We start from the raw sequence: 24,716 nt of genomic DNA on the forward strand, positions 1-24,716 counted from the left end.
TGGTGGCGACTGGTAGCCACTCCAACCACCAATTCAAGCCAATCACTAGATGGTGAGTAAATCAAATGACATTTTAGGGTAAATTATGTATTTTGGACAGGCTAAGTATATCTCGGCGGAAACGGCGATCGATTAACTGCATAAGATACTAATATTTTATTACGTTATGATACTTATATGCCTAATGTTTCATTGTACGTTGAGTTTCTGGAGGGAAACAGCTTACAAATTGTAGCATTAAAAAAAAATAGCGTTTTTTAGCGGCCTGTCTGTTATACATTTCGGACACCCTCATGTGAATATAATTTGGACAGGGGCGTTATCTTAATATCCATACTATGTTTTTTTTTAAAGACGATAATATCATAATTTCTTAAGAGTTCTTGTGACGTATGCATTTTTTGGTGCAATGGATGTGTATATTAGGGATGGTTCACAAATTATGTCACGCTAAATTTCTACTTTTTTGACCCCTCCCCCTCCCCTTTGTCACGTTTTTTGTATGAGTGCTTCGAAAATTTTGTAAGGCTTGGCACGCTTGGCTTGACCTTACCATCTCATTGTAAATGAGCATAGAACGACCAGCCTGTCCAAGTTATATACGTTACCCTATCATGTAATGCTGCAGGAAGTTTCGAGCTCTGGCACAAACGGATGGGTCATCTCGGTGCCGTAAATCTGAAGAAGCTCGCTGGTGGTTTGTCAACCGGTATCGTGTTGAACAAAGACGATAGTGCATATTGTCGAATCTGCCCAATGGGAAAGCAGTCGAAACTACCATTTCCTAAGATGACGACTTCGTAGAATGTGTTTCAAGCGATGACAGTGGTACAAGCACCGAAACGTTGACTGACCCTGTGCTCCCTTCGCGACAATCTTCAGAACCAACTCGATCAAAGGTGTTGAGGCGCAGCGAACGGGAGCACGTTCTACCAGGCAAGTATAAAGACTTTCATGTTGACAGCACTGACCTACCCGATTTACCACTTCCACAGTCAATCTCCGACGATGATTCGAGCGACTCCCATGGTTCCCCTGAAGACAATGCTACTGGTGGACCGAGCGACAACAACGGTCTTGTGGCGATCACATCTGGCATGGGATGGTGGATTAGGAGATGATTCCGCTTCGCATCAAGAAGCGCTGGCTCGGACGCTATGCAGGAGGAATTTGATGCTCAGGTGACCAACAACAACTGGACCCTCACATCGCTTACTAAGGGTAGGAAAGCTATCAAATGCAAGTGGGTATTCAAAACGAAGTGTGATGCTGACGGAAACCCGACCCGACGTAAGGCTCGTTTGGTCGTTAAAGGCACTCGCAGCGAAACGTATGCTCCCGTCGTTCGCTACAATTCGCTGCGATACGTTTTCGCACTAGCGGTCAAGCACGATCTGGCGATAGGCCAGATGGACGCGGTTAAGGCCTTCCTGCAAGGGAATCTCGATGAAGAGATATACATGGAGCAGCCTCCATGCTTCGTAGACGGAAAAAGGAATACGATAGTGTGCAAGCTGAACAAGGCGTTTTATGGCTCGAAGCAGTCGAGCCGAGTTTGGAACCACAAACTAGATGCGGCGCTGCGACTTTTTGGACTGATACCAACGCAATACGACCCGTGTATCTACATCGGATTCCGAGGAGGCAAATTTTTGATTGTTGTCATATACGTCGACGACCTCATGATATTCACTAAAGACCGGATGTGGACGAAGAAGCTGGAGGAACAGCTATCCAGTCGCTTCCGTATGAAGGATCTGGGACAAGCACAATACTGCCTTGGAATCCTGATCGAGAGGGAAAACGGTTCATCGCATTGGATCTAGAGTCGGTTCTGAAGCGGTTTAACATGGATCAGTGTAAGCCTGTAAAAGTACCGATGAACTACAGCGAGAAGCTCACGAAGGAAGCGAGCCCGAAGGATGACGATGAGTCCGCTCTGATGAAGGACGTTCCGTATCAGGAAGCTGTCGGGTGCCTTATGTGTTTGGCGCAGAGCACTCGATCGGACATACTTTTCGCGGTGTACACGCTTAGCCGATTCAACAACAATACGAGACTCAAACACTGGAACGCGGTGAAGCATGTACTGCGTTACCTACGTGGTACTGCCGGCTTCAAGCTGGTCTATAAGAAGGATGCTGATTCAAGCATTGTCGACTACTGCGACGCCGATTTGGGATTCGATCCAGACCAGCGGCAACGTGTTTCTGGCCCAAGGCGGTGCAATCTTGTGGATGTGGTTTAACGAATAATAAACTTGTAAAGGGTTTGAATTTTTCTATTAGTAATAGAAACTGAGAATCGGCTCTGTGATGCTGAATACGGCGTGTGAGCCTTCAAATAAACGAAATAATAAAAAAAAAAAATCTTGTGGATGTGCAAGAAGCAACCCACGGTTGCGTTATCTTTTTCACGGTTGCATTATCATTACCTGTAAAGTGGAGTACATATCCGTATCAGTCGCTGTACAGGAAGCATCATGGTGGCTTGGACTTTCGGCACTACTGGACAACAACGACGACCCAATACAAATCCGTTGCGACAACCAGAGCTGCATCGCAATCGCGAAGAATGGTGGATATAATCCTTGCATATCAATATACGCCAGCATATCGATATACGCCACCATTTCATCAAGGACGCACTGAGCCGTGGCGTCGTACAACACTAGTGTACGTTGGCACGGAGGAGCAATTTGCCGATGGCCTTACCAAACCACTGCAGCGGAAGAATTTTGAAGAGTTCCGTAAGATGATGGGAATCTCTGCGGCTTGAGAAGTGTTGAAGGAGTATCTCAGCAACCCTTGAGTTTGATAAACAATAATTAATATGGACCAGTGCACGAGTTCACTAATTTGACGTTGGAGCGGTGCCGAATTCACTCGTTGCCATGGTCACGTAAATAACACGGCACCACTAAAACGTCAAATAGTGAACCCGTGCATAGGTCCATAGTACACCGTGCTGTAAGAGTTTTTCGAAATAAAATTAGTTTTTTTATAACCACTACCAAAGACAGATGTCTTTAGCTACTGTCTACAACTACACGGCTTTCCGGCCTGCCACTTTCATCGTCCACGCTTCGTGCCCGTAGAGAGCCACCGGAAGAATCAATGTTTTATACAGGGCGAGTTTTATTTCCGTTTGTAAGTTGCGGTACCTAAGCTGGCTACGTAGTCCGTCAAAGGTTCTATTGTCACATGTAACAAGTGTTCTAAGGTAAACAAATTTTTCAACAAACTTCAAACACATCCCCACGAAAACCATTTTGGTGTTCACCGACGAAGGATTCCTCGAGCGGTTTTAGTCTGTTAAACAGGATGCGCGACAGTATTTTGTACGACGAATTCAGCAGGGCAATCTCTCTGTAATTGGCACACTCCAGTCTGTGCCCTTTCTTGTAGAATCGGCGTATGAGGCCATCCAACCAGCCGGGGGACATTTCTTCGTCATCCCATACCTTCAGAAGTACTCGGTGGATCAACTAGTAAAACTGCTCACTTCCGTGCTTGAGAAGCTCGATCGTGATCAGAAGCCTTACAGTTCTTCAGTTCACTGACAGCCTTTCCAATCTATCCTATGGTCGGTGATCCACAGCTCGAACGTCATCATCAATGTTCACCATGTTTCACGCTACATTTCGATTTTCACCGTTCAACAACTGCTGAAATTGCTCCTTCCTTCTGGCAGCTAACGTCGTTATCGGTTCTACCCAAACAACTATTAGGTACACCAAACGGGGTAGATCCGTTTTATCGGTCAGCAAATTCCCTTCTCGATCATTCTACAGCAGGGCTGCCCAACGTACGGCCCGCGACCTCATTTTGTGCGGCCCGCGGAAGGTTCGAAGATTCTTCCCGTTGGCCCGTTGAATATTCTACCAACCCGAAATTAGAACATACTAAACCTAATTAATTTTTAATTTAGTTTCAACCTAAAATTTTGGTATAGTAATTATTTATATTGTTTTGTTCATAAACCTTCTTAGATACTAAATTTATTCAAATTCTAAATCTAAAATTATGAGTGTTAAACAATGGTTCTACCATGGCTTCTTTCGACATTCATTCATTTGTCCTTGAACATTTGATCCTTGACGGGATTATAAGGCAGGATTTTTTTCAAAATCTTGAACAGGATTTTTTAAGAATTCTGGACACGACTTTCACGGATAGCATTGACAAGATTCTCACAGAATGTTTACCAGGATTCCATAACCAGAATTTTCAACGAATTTACTACATAGGTTTGTAAAATCCTGAGCAAGATTGCAACATAACGTTATGTAACATTTTGCCAGAAAACTAAACGAATTTATAATAAAATTATGAGCAGGTTAATTTTGAAATAATTTTAGGCATTTTCAAATATTTATAGATAGCATTTCAAAATGATTATTGAGTAGGATTCTGAAGGAAACCAAGACACGAAAGTTGTAAAATCTTGGACATTTTGATTAAAAATTTCGTAAAATCTTGATCGGAATTTTAGCACACTTCTGCTTATGCTAATAATATTAGGTCGGATTCCGACAGAATTTGGCGTAGGATTCTAAAAAACAATCCTAGATATTATTCTCACAGGATCCAAAATTTCTTGGGTAGATTCTTCAAAATATTCTGGACTAGATTTTATATAATTTTGAAAGGGACTCTCACAATGTCCAGCAGCAATTATCTTTTTATCGATTTCTTCAAATGAAATTTACTCCATTCACTGAATTTCGTCGGGTTTAATGAACTTCATTTACTAACTTTCGTCAGATCGCATAGGAATATTTGTGCGTTTAAAAATGTGGCCCGCGACACAAACTTATTCTTGCGATTTGGCCCGCGGTTTGAAAAAGGTTGGGCAGGCATGTTCTACAGGCACCCATTGGTACGGTATTGTGACGCGCGCCATTGACCGTTGCATAGATTCTCCGCATATCTTTCCGGTTCATGTTATTTAGAGCTTTAGCTACCACACTTTCTTTGTGCTGTAGATTCGCTTTTCTTTGGCCCTGTACCGCTCTGTCCTGGGTACCGGCCACAAGCATACGAATTCTAGCGACATTCTTCACGTTCGTCATTCTTTGGCACTCTTGATCGAACCAGTCTTTTCGTCTTCGTCGTTGACCAGTGTTAATCACTTCCCGCATAGTTGTGATCACAGCTTCGTAGATAGCATCTCACAGATTGTTGACATCTCAAGAAACGTTGGTTCTTCCCAACTGCTTGTTCAGCTGCTGGTACTGTGCAGCTACCCCATCACTCGACAAGCGTTGGATATTAAAGCACACTTATTTCTGGAAATCTTGGCGCTCGATAGCTGCGCTGGATTTTAGCTACTACGAGATAATGAGTCTATATAAGGGCCTCATCCATGACTTCTGAGAAATGTTGCCCATCTGTTCGCCGTACTGTATAGATCAGGACTTGGATCTGGATCAGTCCTTGAGAGGGGTTTCGGCAAGCAAATCCTCTTCTTGCAACGTTTGGTTGAGATGATGGGCGTAAGTAAATTATGTATTAGGTTACGAAGAGGGGACATGGTTCTCCAATCCTACCGTGGAAACCCGTCATTACTCCAGCCTGCATGTTTGTTGCTACATCATAAATGGCTTTCTCTAGTAAAGAAGTTGAAAGTGCTCTTACCCGGAATGGACTGTATATTGACTTAAAATTTTAGAATTTCCGTTTTCATATTGATAGGTACGCAAAGTGTCTGAATATGATGAGAAATTGACTTGCTCCTCCCCAAGGATGGAGCAAATAATTTAAGTAAAATCGAAGAAACGATAAAATAGAGAAAAAAAAGTTAAGCAGGTATAAATTGTTAGCATGACGATATAGTAGAAATAAGAAAGAACAAAAAGAGAAAATGATTGAAACTGGGCAAAAACAACTCGTCCATTTTCTTGGTGGTCCGATCATTTGCTAGCACTGGTGCTGCTGCTGGCAGACGTTCTGCCCCAGGCATTCAAATTGGGAACCACCACACGCCGTTGACCGCTTTCTCGTTGAAGAACCTCCATAAGGCTCATACTAGGCAGCCATGTCTGAAAATAGAAGCGACGTTCAATTAGTTTTCATTTACAATTACATAGTTTCTAAATGCTTCGGGTTTACCTTGAACCGATCGGCCGTGGCCACCACGTTGCGGTTCGGTTCAGCATCGTAGGCTACCGATTCGACGCCGAACATGCCGCACATTTCGTGCACGACGCGACGTTTATCGCGGTTCATCACCGGGAACGAGTGGCTGCGCGAGTGTTTGCTCTCTTTGGCTAGCTTCACCAGTTCGGTGAGCTTCTCGTGGATCATTTTGATCAGTGCGGGATCCTTCTTGGCGAAGGTTTTCAGGAAGTCCGAATAGTTGGGCTGCAGCTTGGACGACAGGTCCGGGTTGCGAATCTGCAGACCGATGGCGAGCCGACGGTTGCGCTCCAGAAGGCGACATTCGTCGCTGCATTCCAGGCTGCAAACATGGGAAGTATACATTGATTATATATGTTGAGCATACGTCCCAATCATATGTCTAATAGGAGACCTGACTGTATAAAAATAGCACTGAGAAGAGTACTGTTCTAGAAGTTGTTAAGAGCTCAAAATATGACTTACGTTTTGTTGCTTTTGGGCTTGCCGGAGCCGAGAATGTCGCTGAGTTCGACCGATCCTCCCCGCTGCATCTCCTGCATGGATGTGGCCAACTGAGCCGACGCGAAGCGCCGATAGTCCCGGTTAAAATCATGACACGTTCTCATCTGCTTCCGGTGGCCGCATTCGCACGTTACTTCGACCATTTCCTTGCAGGGTAAATCCGGTGGGCACTCGCCGTCATGACAGGGGGCCTTGCATTGGTGGGTGCAGTTCGATCTGATGGTGGTGCAGAATTGTTTGCAGATTTCGCCTTCGACGTAGCATTCGTTTTCGTGGCACGGTTTGATGCACTTGTGCCGTCCACAGGGCAGTGGTTTGGCGCACGCAAGGCCACAGCTGAAGGAGCTCTGGAAGCACGGGATTGTCTTTCGTTGTTCGTGTTTGCCGTAGCAGTACTGGGTGGTGAGGACGACACAAGGCGGGCAATTCGCTTCCGAGTGACAGTTGTGGAGAACCGGATGGGAGCAGAGGTGCCTCCGGGAGCAGGGCTTATCGCAATGTGGTTTCTTCGTTCCACAAGGCACTGGTGGATAGATGACGCTTGCTCCACACTCGCAGGTCAGCTCGTCGAACGAAACGCGATGGCACGTTTGGCAGGAACCTTTGTGACAGGGCTTATCGCAACGATGGCGGCCACAGGACAACATCTGGGAACAGGTTTTCGTGCAGATGTGGTCAAAGTCGATGCAGCACTCCTGGTTGCACTTGTGCTTGGCGCAACTACGCATCCGATTGCAACGTTTCTTGCATCGGGCATCGTCGGCACGTGTCTGAAGCTGCTTGCATTTCATCTGCTGATCCATGTGGCCACAGCGACACTTTACCACGGTTGATTTATTACACGGCGGACACTCACCCAGGTGACACTTGGCAATACAGACATGATGGGCACCTGGTGGACCACAGAGAAGCTGCTTTCCACATACGGCTTTGCAGACTGGGATGGGGTCCAAACAAGACTCGCGTTCGCCTTTGATGATAGCTTGCTTACCACACGGACAGGAAGTGATAACCCCCGGAGAAAGTGCACATTCTCCACAGGCCCCCGGATGGCAAAGTTTCATGCAGTTGTGGTTCTTGCAATTGAGTTGTGCATCACAAACAGCTTCACAACAGAATCGAGTATTATCCAAGTTGTCAACGGTGCAAGCCACCAATTTCTTTTCCTTGCCACAATGGCATTCGTGTTCCAGCGTTTCCTCACATTCGTTACACGTTCCACAGTGACACTTTAGCTGACAGGTGTGAATTCCGCAGTTCAACGGCCTTGCGCAAATGGCCTCGCAGAGTATTTCGTCCTTTTGACTACACTGCATTGGCTTGGTGGATCTTCCGCAGCCGCAGCTCCTTTGTACCATCGCTTGGCATGGGGGACAAGGTCCCGGATGGCAGAGCAGGGTACACGAATGCTCACAGAGCTCCTCCCGCCCACAAAGCTCTCCACAAGAGTGGGCCACATCGCTACGATTGTATTGAGGGTTCTTTTGCTTGCCACAGAAACAATAGTATTCTCTTGGAATCTTCTTCGACACGTTCTGACACGCGGGACATCGCCAACCATCGTCCGATTGGGAGCTGTTGGCCCATTTGGTCGTACAGTTCAGGTGCAGGATGTGGTAGCAATTCGGACAGGACCAAACCGATTGAGTTGGCCGCACCAGATCGCAACAAACGAGACACTCCAACTTGGAGGAATCCAGCTCCCGAATGAGTTTCTCGCGCTGCGAGCATTTGGAGATGATCTTCGCTTCTAGCTTTTCCTGGCGGGCCCGATTTCTTTGATATCCATTCGGTTTCCGTTCTTTTACTTCGGTTGGTTTGAACCCATTACTTTGATTGTGATTGACACCATTCATCTGAGGTTCGTTTCGCTGCTCCTGATCTGGCTTTTGACCCTGACGTCCGTTCCGGAATCGTCCTCCTCCAGCGTTTCCCTTCCATCTTCCTCCGTTCTGTTGAGGTAGTTGCTGTGGTCTTCGAGGTCGGTCATATTCCCTCGGTAAGTCATCGAACTCACCACCTTGATGATAACTTCCCTCTTCCCCGCCATTCTCCCTCGGTTCCCGAGAATCGTTGAACCCACGTCCTCCTCCTCCTCCTCGTCCTCTCCCAAATCCGTTACGATCTCCGTTGCGATTGTTCTTCCGGCCATTATTCCACCTTGGCCGATCATACTGCTTCCGAATGGCTCCAGTCGATCTCTCGCCACTTTCACCATTCATCTGTTGCGGTTCCGGTCTCTGCCAACGCGGTACAAACTCGGCTGCTGTTGGTTTCAAGCTGGAATTCCCATCCCCGCCGAATCGCCCGGAATTTGACGACGGTTCCTGGAGGGAAGCCCGGGCGGAAAACTGCGACATAAACTGCTCGAAGCTCTGGTGCCCAGCGGAAGCCGACGATGACGACGGACCGTTGTCCCTTCCGTTCGAGGCCATTTTCGAGATCCTATGACCCCGCGAGGGGATTCGGGCTGAAGAGGGAACGCAACTCTCAGTGCGATGTTTGATTGCCCTGGAAAGAATGAATAAACATTACTAATGACTCAAAATTATTCTTTCGGCTGTCGCTCGAAATTTTGTAATGCGAATAGTCGCGCATTGTACTTTGTACAACACCCATGGTTTTTCATTTCAGGATGGAATACCTCGCGATCTAGAACAAATATATAGAAAACCCATCTTTGGCAAAGTTGTTTAGGAGATCAAGGGCTGACATGCTGTTATTATTCAGACTCGGAAATACGACACCACGGGGCTCAGTGTACAAGAAACTTTCGTTTTGCAAATATCTCAAGAGATTGACCACTTAGAAAGATGACGTCTTCTGCGAACTGTTCAGAAAGTCAAGGGCTATCTTCACCTAAGCTATGAGATTCGAGATTTTGTAACCAGGTGGCGCTAGTGAGTGTGAAACTTGTGGTTTTCAATTATCTCAGAATTCTGATTACTCAAGAAGAAGTTGCTAATGAGCATTTTCATGCAAAGTTTTTTGCCCAATAGCGCCACCTGATGGCAAAATTTTTAATCAAGCTCGAGCACTGATAGTCCTTCGCTTACTGAACAACTTTGCCGAAGTCCTCATCTTTCTAAGTGATACGAAACTTTAAATATACGCAAAACAATAGATTTACGTTCACCTGCATCACCTGATCACAAAACTTCAAATTTCTAAGCTAAAATAATGATAGCCCTTTAACTACACCCGATTCTGTTTTTGCACGGATTTTTTTTTTGCACGGCCGTGCAAAAAAAGTTTCCATACATTTTTTTTCCGCCAAAACTTTATTTTTGCATGAAACGTCGAGAAATGGTGTTACTTTTTTGCACGGTTTTTGAAATTTTGAACTGAAAACTTTTTTTGCACGGTACGCATCCTCCGTGCAAAAACAGAATCGGGTGTACTGAACAAGTTTTCCGAAAACGCCATCTTTCTAAATGGTCGGTGTTCAGACAGACTGGACCAAGTGTTTTTTAGTGGTTTCAGGAAAATGTACCCCAGACATTCTAAATATCAAAATATTGGCGATATTTGCTGTAACAATAGAACGTGTCTATTTAATGATACATCGAACAAATAAGACCTGATGGAGGCCTTGACGTATGTTTAGAACACCAAAATATCATCTAGTCCGGTCTGTCTGAACACCGACCAAATGGACTCCTGGGATATCTGCAAAACAAAAGTCGCATGCTTACTAGCGCCATCTGGTGGCAACATTTTGAATCAACTAGCATGAAAAATGAAAACCATTGACGTATTGAACAACTTTGCCGAACATAACATATTTCTTAACAGTTAGAATCCTGAAATATACGCAAAAAAATCATGCTCGCTAGCGCCGCCTGGTTGCAAAATCTAGAATTTCTTGGCTGAAATAATGATAGCCCTTGAGCTACTTAACCACTCTGCCGAAGAGTCATCTTTCTGAAAGGGCGGGCGTCTGCAAAACAAAAGTAAAATATTTATGCTCACTAGCGCCACCTAGAAGTATAATTCAGAAATGAGATTAGATAGCGCTCTACCTTTACTGAAGACCCTACAACTTTACTGAAGACCCTAAGATTCAAAATTGAAATATATCTATATAGGTTTCAAATTATAGTAGAACCACAGACAAACAGACGTAACTGCTAGAACAATTATCAACTCAAAACATGGTCCCGCGAACATTAACGCCCAATGCTAAAACTACTGTGTTTGGCCAGCCGTGAACTAGGTGGCGGTAGTGCGCAAACGTCAAACTCAAACAAAAGTGATGCGAGCGCCACGTGTGACCGTCGGCCAACTATCAAGTATTAGCATTGAACGCTATTCTGCTGTACGATGATAATAATTCGAGTGTTACGTCTGTTTCTCTGTGGTAGAACCGTATATAGCGCGTTCAATATTATGCTACTTCTGTGTTCATTTGTCAATTTTTTTTGTCATTTGTCGAATGTAATTCTTAAGAATATTTTTGAAGAATACATTTTGGTTTGGGGTACCTAGATACCATGACCCCACAGTTATGGATCAAATAGTGTAGAGTCCAACCTATAAAATTCGATAAAACAACATGGAAAGCGTAAAATAGTAATTTAAAAGCACGAATCGAATCGTTTCAAATTGGAACTTCGGTTAGTAAACTATTTTGAGTATAATATTAACATAGGATTGCATAAAAATTAAAAATTGTAATGGTTTCAGAAAACCATATTATGGATCAACGTTCATATTACGGATCAAATTGTGACATATTACGGATCAGTGCGCAAAATCAAGAGATTTTCAACTCAATGCATATGTATTTCATGTTTTGACGAAAGTTAACAATGCGTTATATAATACTGCAAAAAATAGCAGTGTTACAGCTGGAAACAAGGGTAAAATGCCTTTTGTTTGTGATGCTGCATTGTAATAACTGATACATGAACTGTTTTCGCTCCACACCGAGTTTTTCACCCATTGTTGTCGGCTAAAAAATGAAATTCACAAACCTTGATGTTTTATTAGTTTTATCCTTAGTGCTATTATCTGAAAATGTCGAATCCAATGCCAAAAATGGCAGAAATCTAGATTCTTTGGAAGTGATCCATAACCGTGGTAAACAATCATTTCCTGATCCATATTATGGATCACTAGTTAGAAGTGCTAATATTCGATATTTAGAATCAACAATCGAGAAAAATGTTTTCCAAAGATGAATTTATACTCAATCGAAACGAATGAGTATGTTTTATGCTATAACATTTGAATTTTACCACCTGTGCATAGCTGTGCGAGCTTATGAATGCTGACGGCACTTCTTACAGAAAACGAACATATAATGATAGCTGTGTGGTACCAACTAAACATTTGTCAAATACACCGCTATTTAGCGGATGAACGTTGTGCTTAACCCTACAAATGGTAGAAGACAAATAGTACAACATGGGAAAAATATGTTTTACGTCAACTTTTATGTTTTGAGCGAGTTATCCGATGTTGAACGCCAAAGTGATCCGTCACTGTGGGTGATCCGTAACTGTGTGGGCATGGTACCTCTATTACAAAATTATAGCATATCAATCACAACTGTTGTACAAAGTATGATTGATTCAACTTATTTTTTTTTTGTGTTTGATTCAAAATAATTTCCCTGATGACCGATATTCCATGGGAATTCCAGGTTGTTTTCTAGATTCAGTAAAATTTCCTGATAATTCCAGTTTTTACCAGGCACCCTGGTAATGTTCGAACGCGAGCTGATTACATGCAAAGTTTAAGCAATGTACCCGACGAACAAATGTTAAAATTAGCATTAGCATTAAGCATTTCGCACAAATTCGTAGGTGGTACAATCCTAGACCATTGTATGAGGGTTGCTTCCTTCCCGTCCGTTACCGAAGTCAGACATTTGGGACTAACCTCTAACTCTTAGACAAGATTGACGCATCCTCTAATAGTCGAGAGCTGTCTTGGCCACGTCCTTGTAAAAGCTGGGGATGGGAAAGGATGATTGATTGAACACCTACTTAAGAAAGATGCAGAGAACTCTACTCCAACCAACCAGTTTTCCGATTTCTTTATAGATCTTTGTCCAACGATGGCGATTCTCAACGATTCAAAACGAATCGGTAACGATCGCTATCGAAAATCACTGACTGGTTGACCGGGTTACGGGATGTTATGGAATGTTAATGGAAAGGGTAGTGCGGGTAGTGCCATAGGATACGCACGGTAGACGTTCTGGCTGACAAATGGTTAATATTTACGCATTGTGATCATGCGCTGCTGATCAGAACAAACTCACCAAATTCCTTTTTCGATACTCCTCTGAAATCCGTTGCTTCTCTAACAGTGAACAATAGCGTGAGCCGTAACTTAGCGCTGCCAAACAAAATGCACGCACTAAACGAAAAACCGACAAAAAACTGCAGTTAATAATCCATCTTGAACCGAGCATCCATGATTCACACTCAGTTTTTGAATCAACACGTTTAACACATACACACACACACACACAGGAGATAAAAAAGAGTCAAACAAATTCATGCTTTCTCTTCTTAGTTTATCACAAAAGAAAAAAAAACTATCCGGGTGGCGTAGCACTGGCGCAACCATTAGTGGTATTATTTAAAAGTTTGGCACATGCAGAACAAATCTTCAGATAGGTATAATCTTTCAAATGAAAACAAAAAAAAAACACTATTATCACTTTATCAACATGTTTCCACATCATCCACATTTGCACGTGGCATCGCATAGCGCCATCCGCCGAATCAAATTCTTCACCAGCCGATAAAAAAAAGAACGCGGGACAAAGTAAACGTGACACAAAATTCAAAACGCAGCCGCCTGCGCGCACAGCTTGCTGCGATCTCTCCACCTGACGAACAAATGTTAAAATGGGGGTTTTATTCTAAAACAATTTTAGAACAAGTGTTTTTGTTCTTCTCAATTAATTTTCACGAAACCGTATGTAAAGTATAATCAGTATAATAGTAAACAATTTTTAAGGTAAATGAAAAATACACAATATTGCAAAAAACAAAAACAAAACAAATTTCTTCACAAGTTGATACATTTAAGCTAAGTAGGGAGTCGATGCCGGTAATGGACCCTTTGCGTATTATGGAACCCCTACAGAAAAACATAATATTAGCACTCAAAGCAACCTTATTTTTTTGTATACATAGGAGAAGGTATCGACCGTGATTGTTTTTATTTTAATTGTTTTTTATGGCTTTAGCGGTCATGGCGACTCAAAGCTAAAGGGAGTCAATGAGCCTCTGAACGTGCCATAAATTCTTTTGTTCTCATGACTTTTACTGTGCGCCGTGTGTTGGTGCTGTCTCGCTCTCTCTCGTGGGCAACTTGAAAACAGGGCGCACAGTAAAAGTCAAACGTTTTATAGCATGCAGAGGCTCATAGAAGCAAATGATAGAAATGAATAGGTGGATAGGCGTCGCAAGGGAGCGACAAGATTGAAATTTAATTATGTGGTGAAAGTTGAGCAAGCCATTTTAAAGTCAGTAAGCATCGAAGCGTCCTGTATTTTGCCTAGCTTCTCTACTGGAAAAGGGTTGGCTCAAAGCTTTGAGCTTTGCTACCAACACAGACTGTTAAATTTCAATCTTGTCGCTCCCTTGCGACGCCTATCCACCTATTCATTTCCATTATTTGCTTCTATTGACTCCCTTTAGCTTTGAGTCGCATGACCGCTAAAGCCATAAAAACAATTAAAATAGCAACCTTATTCCTATGAAAATCCACCGGGGGAACTTCAATTGCATTGTTAGTCAGCAGTTTCAGGCAAAATATTTGGTTTGAGGCGCATAAATACAGATATTTGAATAGTTTTGTAAATGAAACCATACAAGAGGGTCCATAATACGCATTTCCAGGTGGGTCCATAATAGGCACGTCGGCAGCGAGCCGGATTATATGGGAATCAAATGGAGAGTCCATAATACGCAACGTCAAATTTGTAAACAATCCTATTATGGACCCCGGGAGGGTCCATAATAAGCATTCGGACAACAGTTTTCCAAATGTATATTTCTCTGGGAAAATCGTATGATTTTGTAAGTTGCATGGGTGTACTGTGAAGTAAAGACATTGAACTTGTTATTAGACTCCACAAAACGTATATCTGCCTGAGATATAATTGCGGAAAGACGTCGAGAATGAATTTCAGCTACTAAGGGGTCCATTACTAGCATTGACACCCTATGCTGTTCCGCTCAACAAGCATGGGAAACACTCACTCAGTTTTGGTGTTTCCCTCACTCGCTTCCACGCACAATCGGGAGCGAGAAAGCCGTTTCTCTAACTAAGCCGAACGTTTCAATTTACAATGCCCATTCTGCTTCTTCGGCGAGCGCCAAGCGAAACAAACAACGGCAACTGATTGAGTCGATACCGATTCTAAAGGCCGAAGGCAACCGAATGCATACCGCATGATTGTTTACATTCTGATTCCGTTGGAGTGGCATTCGGATTTGAGTGCTGATGAGTGTTCACTGACTGGCAATCCACACCACGGAATGATTAAGTGAGTGGGAATCCGCTCACTCAGTTCAATGCTTTCGGCGAATGGATGCTTAGTGCTTTCACTCGTGCCTCGCAGATACAAGTGTATTGGTATTCACTTCTTTTCGTGTTCCTTCCGATTCTTGCTTTTACACAATCGGTTTTGACGCTTTCATGCTATTCAGCTATCACTGAATGTTCGGTAGCAGCAGATTTTTTGCTATTTTTTATCGGTGGCGTTCGGGTGAGTGAGTGAATTTTCCCATGCTTGCCGCTCAAGAAAAGTAAAAATTTCTGTGGAAGAAATGGTCAAGAAATTTTCTACAGTGAGCTCCATTTCAAATGACTTTTCTTTTCAACTGCGTACTGAGATCAAAGAAAAATGCTTTTCTTGACCATTTCTTGCAAGAAATTGTCCACGCATCGAGATAGGCGATTACTTTTCTGTTGAAGTGCATACTTCGCTTTAGGGTGGTTTAAAATATCATTTCTACTCCACACCGCTTATTCGATTCTAGGCCATACTCTAAGGGCCGATTTCTTCACCTTCGCTTAAACCGTAAACCACGTTTACCCATACGATTAAACCAGGTTTAAGGCCTAAGCGGTGTTGAAGAAACCGCTTATAAGTGTCCTCCCAAAATTTCAATTTTCTTAAAAAATATATCCATTTTGGGAATTCAGCAGAATTTATGATTAAATGTTACTCCCATTTGACAGCCGCACTCCACCCTTGGTCTGCACGAACCCTTCAAAGTTGATATGCGAATTTGTATGAGAAAACCAAGTAATTATTCACCCCGTTAACTGCATTCATTATCTACAACTTGGTCGAAAGCCGTTTTCAAAACAGACGTCTCAGTAATTAGTAATCGATTGTTACCTAAATTAAAAACCCATGATAATAAGATTACATCATGGTAGTACCAATTATGTGCTAAGCATACTGCTGTAGATGACCGTTCTTACGCATAGATTGTACCGAAGGTAGAGGACGTATATCCTCAAGACTTTGTTAAGGCACCTAATGAAGGCTCAAGTGACATGTGCCAAACGGAGCCACGTGTGGGGAAGTGAAAAAAAAAAACGATTTTACAGTTTGGGATGGAAAGCAAAATTTTCTGTATGTGTGATGAGACAATGTACGAGTTAGTGAAAGAAAGAGTGGATCTCACTCGCTAGAGAGTTTATAAGATATTATAAATTCATATATTGACTTTTCCAGCTGCAGGCTTGACATGAACTCATCTGTGAATTCAAGGTTATTCTGCGAAGTAAATATTTAACTCAAAATTCACGACACAAATCTTCACACGATTTGACATTTCTTTGGACTTGGTTTGCAAAATCATGATATTTGACACATCGCAAATGAAGCTTTAGAACCACCAACATATTTGCCACTTGTACCGAAGAACCAATTATCCGGAATAACCCAGTTTGTAGCCAGGTCACCCAAAACCTCTTAAACTATTCTTCTTTTGACTTGACTTTGACTTCGTCTTGACTTCATCAAGTTTGATATGTCGCAAGATAGGTCTCAGAACCGCCAATATAATGGCCACCTCCCCTGGAGAACAGGATATCCAAAACAACCTGGCATGTTATCAAGTTATCCAAGAACCTTTGAATTCCCCTTATTTAGCCTTGATTTGGGAATTTATGTAGTTTGATGTTGCCAGCTAGGTATCAGAACCGATGGTTTAGAGGCCATTTCCCCCAGGTAACCGGGAATTCGGAACAATCCTACATGTGGTCAAGTCATTCAAATACATTTGAACCACCTTTAGACTTGATTTTCAAATTCATGAAAATTGATATGTCGCAAGCCAGATTCGCCAATATAATATGGCCACTTCAGCCAATGAACCGGTATTCGGAACAACCCAGCATGTGACCAAGTCATCCAAAAACGGTCGAACTATTTTTATTTAGACTTGGTTTGCTAAATCATGAAGTTGATTTGTCGCAAGCCATGGACTCGAATTAAAGTGGTTACTGATTCTTCAAGTGGGATTATTTCAGTACTCCCCGTGATGAATCCGAAATTAATCGATGCCCCTGGTTCTAAAAACTAAAAAAAATTTTTGATCGACCCTGAAAATTCAACTGAAATTCAGTAAAAAAATGGATGGGAAATAAAATGTTGATATTGAAAATTTCAATCAAATCTGACGTCAGGCCCACATGAATGATGAATACATCCCGATAATACAAACACATAAAACAGGTTGTGTTCTACATGGAATGTAAAGCCAACGTAAAAAGGTGTCAGGGTGTCTACTACCTGGAAAAACCTGGAAAACCTGGAATTATCAGGGAATTTTATTCAACCTGGAAAAAACCTGGAATTCTCAGGGAATTTCGATTACAATCAGGGAAATTATTTTGAGGCATTAATGCATGATAGAATATGTTCACGACAAAGGATTTTTGCGTCAAAATCTAGAGCAACCATTATTTGCAAGAAAATTCTTGTCTATCGAAAAAATGTTCGGCTGCGCCGCTATCAAAACATTTTTTGAGCTGTTCAAGGAGGATCCATTCGAGTATAAAATTTTATCGACTTACCAAAACATGATTCACGATTTTGATATCTTCTTCTTCTTTCTGGCGTTACGTCCCAACTGGGACAATGCCTACTTCTCAGCTTAGTGTTCTTATGAGCACTTCCACAGTTATTAGTTAATAATTAGTTGAGAGCTTTCTATGCCAATTGACCATTTTTGCATGTGTGTATCGTTTGGCAGGTACGAAGATGCCCTGGGATGTCGAGAAAATTTCCAATCCGAAAAGATCCTCGATCGGTGGGATTCGAACCCACGACCCTCAGCATGGTCATGCTGAATAGCTACGCGTTTACGTGTTATCTGGGCCCCCACGATCACGATTTTAATATCTCTATATTTAATCAGTAAAAGATTAATATATCTAGGGCCGATAGCAGGTTTCTTTTTAGAGAATTAGTCTTTATTTTCATGCAATTCTCTAAAAAATATCTATTTTTAATGAAAGTTATTTAAATCCTCTATTTTTCTTATCTTGCTTGCACATAATTATGATGCTAAATTTCTTCTTAAATTTTTCAAGAACAGCTCCAGGAATTATCCTAGTGGTTTCTCCAGAGATTTCATTTAAAATACTATCAGGAACTATTACAGGGTTTCCTCCATAAATTCTTCAAGAAATTCCTATACCAATTTTTTCAATAATTATTCAAATTTCTCCAGAATTTGCTTCTGGAAATCCTCGAGTACTTCAATGTTAATACCTCCAGTAATTTTCCCAAGGATAATTTTGAACAATTTTCCAAAGGCTATCCTAGGACTTCCTTCAGATATTTTTCTCTAACTTTTCAACCGAATTCTTCAGATCTTTCTATGATTTCCACGGTTTTTTTTTCAGAAGACCCATAAATATTTATTTCAAAGTTTATGGTAAAACTCGTTCAAGGATATTTTTTTTTTAAAACATTAAAAAATTATCCGAGTGAATCTATTAAGAACATTTCAAATAAATCCTCAAATTTAACCTGTTTTTCATTGAGCTTCCCTAGTTTTTTTTTTCTATGAATTTCTCCAGTATTTTATCCACGGATTATTGGAGCTCTTTCAAACATTTTTAAATGAATTACTCAAAAAATTCCCATGGAATATTCAAAAGTTCATTTAAGGTTCCACACCAGTAAACACCACAGGATTTTTTTCACGAAATCCTCCGATCATTCCCACACTTTTGTGGATTTCGTTCTATGTTTTTTTCAGGAGTTCCTTCACAAAATCCTGCGGGATTTTATCCAGAGATTCAATTGATATTTTTTTATCAATTATCTTAGCAATCATATGGAAAATCTTGTAAAACTTCTTTAACAGTGAGCTCTTATAGAAACCCTTACTCATAAAGGATGACTTAAGAACCCTAAGATTCGCTTTAGTAACACGCCACAAGTTTTTTTTAAACAAATTCTCAGCTTCCTGGAAAATTTCATTCACATTTTCTTGGAGAAATACATAGAAAACTTCTGGAACAATGCTTGCAATTTTTTGAAAACTTCAATGAGAAGTCTCTTAGAAATATTGGATGACTTCCCAAAATAATCTTAGAAGTAATCTCTGGATAATTTCCTAAAGGTACCCTTAGCGAAATTTCTAGTTAAAATCTTATGTAACTTCTGAAGAACAATTTTGTAGAAAAGCCTGAAAAATCCTTGGAGACAACTGGAGTAGTTTCTGGTTGAATATTCCAACATGTTTAAACGAGACTCTTGGAGGATGTTCTAGAAAATCCGTTGGAAAAATCGTTTCCGGTTTTCTAGAAAAAATCAGGAATAATACATGAAGTAATTCCTGTTATAATCCCTGATGTCTTCTTCTTCTTCTTTCTGTCGTTACGTCCCAAGTGAAACAAAGCCTGCTTCTCAGATTAGTGTTCTTATGAGCACTTCCACAGTTATTAACTGAGAGCTTTCTTTGGTTATTGACCATTTTTGCATGTGTATATCGTGTGGCAGGTACGAAGATACTCTTATGCCCTGGGAATCGAGAAAATTTCCTTTACCATCCTAGACCAGTGGGATTCGAACCCACGACCCTCAGCATGGTCATGCTGAATAGCTGCGCGTTCACCGCTACGGCTATCTGGGCACCTACTAATCCCTGGTGTATTGTTAGTGGTTATTTAAAAAAAAAAAATATTTTGAGATCCAACTCTTTTTTTTTTGAGCATTTCCTTATCTATCTATATAAATAAAAATGGAATGGTGTTTGTATGTCACGAAATGGCTTCCGAACGGGTCAACGGATTTGAATGATTGTGTTTCCGTTTTGTTCGTCAAGTGTTCCGACGTGTTTGTGTGTATAAAAATCCCAGGATATTCACCGAGAAAGTCTGAAAAACGAGCGGGAACGGAACTGTCATTTTGTATTGGACGATCCATAGCGTTTTTCAACAGCCTACTTGATGGCAAGACGAAGTTTGCCGGGACCACTAGTTATTAATTTTTTTTTCTTGGAGAGATTTCATAGGAAATAATCACAAAAAGGAAATCTTTCAAATAAAGTAATATATCCATTCATCAAACCTGAAAAAAAAAAATTGTCGTAAGGCACGAGAAATTTCCAAAACAAGTCTTAGAAATATTCTCTGATAAACGTCTGGTCGTATAAAACTCTTTTCTCCTGGTTACTGTTAGGTTTCGTTTTTAGATTACTGTTTGGTCTCTTTTCAGTCTCTTTCTGGTTCCTGTTTCGCAACCAGAATAGCTTCATGCACAATATTTATAATTATTGGAAAACTAGTGGTCAAGGCAAACTTTGTCTTGTCATCAACTAGCCTGTTGGAAAACGTCATGTAGTTCCCCATTAAGAGTAATTCATTGTAATTCATTAGTCTTCTCCCGTTTTCCCGATTATTTCGAGGACTTTTCTGAACATTTTCCTCGCACGAACATGTCGCACCCCTTGTCGAGTGAAACAATGAAAAAAACTTATGCTAATCTGTTAATCCGCTCTCAAGCCATTTCGTGACATACAAGCACCACATTTTATTTATATAGATGTTTGATTAAAAAAAGATTTTGGAAAAGTAATCTGGATTTTAAACAAATTTAAATTTACAATTTCGTAACAATTATGATTAACCCTCTTTTTCGTACGCCTTCATTCGACTTTTTCATTACCAAAAAAGCGTTTTTATAAAAAAAAAGCTTGAACAAGTAGGGTTGCAAATGGGCTAACTTATTCGAAACCAGTCCAAAACTAATTACTAGTTTTCCAACAGAAACATTATTGTCTATCAAAAAGTTTTTTTTATTGGAACAGTTGAGTGTTGAGTTTAATTGATGTGTATAGAATCATATTACGTAACTAATTTATCTGATTCAGTGTGTCTTAAGTTTGTCGAAAATCGATGGAGCCCTTAACTGCCCATACTCGCAATACAGTCCCATTAAGAAAATCATCATGTCGAGAAAAACGCAATTGAACATTATTGCAAAAGTTTTCGCAACGCCGCTGCAGGCAGCAGAAAATCCTAGTGGCACTACTCAATACATCATCACAAGAGTTTAAGAAAATGATCAACTACTGAAATATTGTTAATTCGATTGTTTTTTGTGTACAAATTAAAGATACTTGCAGGTGGGACTCGTTATCCGAGTACTTTTTTCATCACATTCAAATATACTCGCATACAAGTCCCATTACTTGGGACTCGCTTACTATGTTATCGCGCACCTTGACACATTAGTTGCCAAGTTTTCTATAGATTCCACAGCATTTTTCCTTTTTCTATTAGTGCTTTCATCTTTTAATTGCAATATTATACAATAAAATACTACTTATAAAATATAAAACAATACGGTGGTGATAGTGACAGCCCTGAGGACATTCCTGGGTTCGATGGAAGCGTTGCGGCCGGCCAACAGGAAAAGTACTTTGAATTCAACTGCAGCACGTTTGTGTTGGATCTGAAACACATGTACTCAGGCGGGTAAGTTGTGGTTAGTTTCGGCAAAGCTGTTGGACATTTCTTAAATATCCATAATGCTGCTTTCTTATTGGACCTTCTTATTTCTCAGCATTTGAACATACCAGTGGAGATGTGCCTTTTCTTATGTTGGCCCAAAAGCCTCCCTCTCCATGTTGTTGGAAGCTAAACCTACCGGAGATTTAATTTAAAATTGGCCAGAAGTCGAATGTTATAACAGCTATAGGTTTGACTTGGAGGGAAACTGTTTCATTTTTTTTAATTTAGAGTCTTATAATGATTAGACATGTTTCTACCACTTATCTCACCAGAAGCATTGTGGAAAAAAAAATCAAGTTATGTCAAGCAGAACATATTTTTTTATGAAATAAAAATGGTTTAAAACATTGTAATGTGTAGTCTTTCTTTTTCTTATGGGATGAAAACTACGCTGCAAGATTAAATAAATCATAACAGGAATAGTTTTGCTTGAATTTCGTTGTAATCTTCTGGTGGGACTCTTATGCGAGTACTTTCAATATGGGACGCACATGATTTGGTATTTTTTTCACATTTTGTCCATACAAAGATACAACTTTAAGTGTGATACCATGAAGTACACTAATAATAAACATGATTCATGACGAAAACTCAAAAGTGATGAAAATTCAAATGGGACTGTTTTGCGAGTATGGGCAGTTAAGCTTCCATAGGAATGGGAATGTTAATTTAAAACTCTTGAAAATTTACGAATGAAATGTTCAAGAGTTCTAAAATAAGTTCTGAAATAATACACTTGGAAGTTCCGTTACATTCGCGATGATGAACAGAGCACTTACAAATGAAATCAGAGACTCCATCATTGACAAATAAAGTAAATTTGAATAAAATTTAAACTTTGGTATTGTTAGTAACTTCATATTGAAAAAGTATCAGCATGCGTTGAAAATGTCTTGAAGTGAATTTATACATTATTAAATCAAAAACACTTCAAAATTTGTCATTACTTTGATTCAGCCCTATAAAATTAAAGTATTTCTTGAACCTGGAATTATTTTGTGAGCCCTGGAAAAACCTGGAAATATCAGGGAATTTCATTTCGGGAAACGAGTAGACACCCTGGGTGTTCAAAACGATTTTTCCAAACACCAGCTAATTCAAAACTGCCTGCTGACTATTTTGTTCGAGATCAGCGCAGCGAATTGTATAGTGTGACAGTTATGCGTAGAAATACAGTAGTGGGACAGTTATGCGTGGAAATCCAACAATGGGACAAATTGACTTGGCTTGCTTTTCATTGAGTTTCCAAACAAAGTTAATTTTTGGTAAGTGTTTTCTAAAACTATACGTAAAAATAAACTGTTTGATGACAAAAAGTAAAAATGCACGAAAAGTAACATGGGACAATTATGCGTATAACGGCAGCATAGTAGCTATGTCTTGTGTGTGCTACCTTTCGCGCCAGATGCAGTAATGTTGCCTGTTTGGAAAATAATAGAGCAATTTTCAAGATTTTACAAACGCTAGGGTAGAAACCAATAACCAATTACTGAAACTTCCGGTTTAAAAACAATCTTCAACAAACTTGTAGCTAATAAATGTTTATAAAGGAATCAGCATAGTGCTAACCCTCAAGGGCACATAAGCGAACACTAACCGATTGAGTAAATTTCTTGGTTTTCCCATACAAACTTTGAGGGGCCTCATCCAAGTAAGTTCAAATTTTAGGAAGACACGAATGAGCGGTGTAAAGCGAAAACGCTATTTTGAACCACCCTAATAATACATTCTTCTATGATTCAAGTCCTCTACGTTTAAAAGTTGTGAAATTATTATTATTATCTTCTAAATCCAAACTGTTCGGAATTTTATGTTTGGAATTTAAGGCCAAACGATACATAAGTTACTTACGTCGATTGGAAAAAGTAATCAAGATTTATTTGCGACATACCTAAGTCGGTTTGAAAAATAATTATCATCGAATGATTCTATATTTTCAAATAAAAATAAGAATATAGGTGGGTATTATGTTTACAATGTTTCTCAAGTTAATATCTGTATGTTTCCTTGACCCGATGTAAAGTCCAACTAACAGGTTATCGTTTGTAATAAAGTTCAAATTACAAAAAAAAAATTAATGAGGTGAATTTCACTTTCAAGTGACACGACTGTCGATGTACCATGTAATGAACAACCACCTATTACCCAATAAAAGTAATTTTAGGAACACCAGAGCATGTTCCTCCTCCCCCACTACCGGTAGCTAAAGCACTAAAGGGCTTCCGCCCCAGCCAGCAGTGGAGGAGCACCACCACCATTAATGGCCAAGCAGCTAGAGGGGAAAGTTTTCATGGTGGTGCGTAATGTTGTGAAATTTCAATCGACAAAATATGGCACCAATCGCGAACCGAAGTGGGAAATTTTCAAATTAAACACTGTTCAGTACATACCTGAGCTGGAAAATCGAAGGAAAACGCTGGGGAAATGAGGAAAATAACTAAAAAACTGGAAAACTACTGCCGATGATGAGCTGAGTGCTACGCGAGCTGACGGTGGTCAAAGACCATCACCGCGAGCGAGAAGAAAAGTCACAATGTGAAGAACGGTGTGAAGTCGTCCGTGTGCATTGCAGCATGTACGCACAGCCCTGAAATTCATTTAAGGCGAAGGTGGAACGAATCCTCGCACTTTCAAGAGCATCTTTAGAATCAAGATAATTCAACTAATTCAATTACTGGGTACCCCCGTTGGTTTGACCATAAACTCAATGAGCCATTTTACGACGCAGGTCAAATGACAGCAGATCTGCACTCAGGCAAATGGACTGTCGATAAACATAGGAACCTCTTATGAAAATTTGCCGCAAGAAATCGGGTTGAAATTCATAAATTTGCCTTATGAAACTAGAATTTGAAAACAAAAAAACATTTACGTGGCAACCTGGAATCGAACCGAGAACCTTTCGATCGATAGGCCCTAGCGTACACCACGCGCCAATCGACGCCTTGATGTGGAGTGATGCTAAAACGATACATAAAGCGCTCGTATTGCAATAATCGTTCCACCTTTTATAAGGCAAAATGTATGAAATTCGATAGTCCAGTTCGCTGCGTG

General features: G+C 40.7%; 1 protein-coding gene across 1 annotated transcript; it reads right to left on the bottom strand.

Moving 5' to 3' along the window:
- Positions 1-5,635: 5,635 nt before the first annotated feature.
- On the bottom strand, positions 5,636-24,187 carry LOC5571645 (protein shuttle craft). The gene is made up of 4 exons (XM_001653684.2): positions 24,053-24,187; positions 6,606-9,155; positions 6,114-6,462; positions 5,636-6,043 (listed from the first exon to the last, which is right to left on the bottom strand). The coding sequence occupies exons 2-4, from the start codon at positions 9,077-9,079 to the stop codon at positions 5,915-5,917; spliced, it is 2,952 nt and encodes a 983-aa protein (XP_001653734.1). The 5' UTR covers positions 9,080-9,155; positions 24,053-24,187; the 3' UTR covers positions 5,636-5,914.
- Between the last annotated feature and the right edge of the window lie 529 nt (positions 24,188-24,716).

The sequence above is a fragment of the Aedes aegypti genome, chromosome 2 (assembly GCF_002204515.2).
Source record: "Aedes aegypti strain LVP_AGWG chromosome 2, AaegL5.0 Primary Assembly, whole genome shotgun sequence".
NCBI classification, from domain to species: Eukaryota; Metazoa; Arthropoda; class Insecta; order Diptera; family Culicidae; genus Aedes; species Aedes aegypti.

What these genes read in the sequence shown, in the direction of transcription:
- LOC5571645 (XM_001653684.2), bottom strand. Translation starts at nt 9,079, where the DNA reads ATGGCCTCGAACGGAAGGGACAACGGTCCGTCGTCATCGTCGGCTTCC. An exon ending in AAGCCCAAAAGCAACAAAAC is followed by an intron (nt 6,463 to 6,605) that starts GTAAGTCATATT and finishes CCATGTTTGCAG; the next exon opens with CCTGGAATGCAGCGACGAAT. An exon ending in CCACGGCCGATCGGTTCAAG is followed by an intron (nt 6,044 to 6,113) that starts GTAAACCCGAAG and finishes TTCTATTTTCAG; the next exon opens with ACATGGCTGCCTAGTATGAG.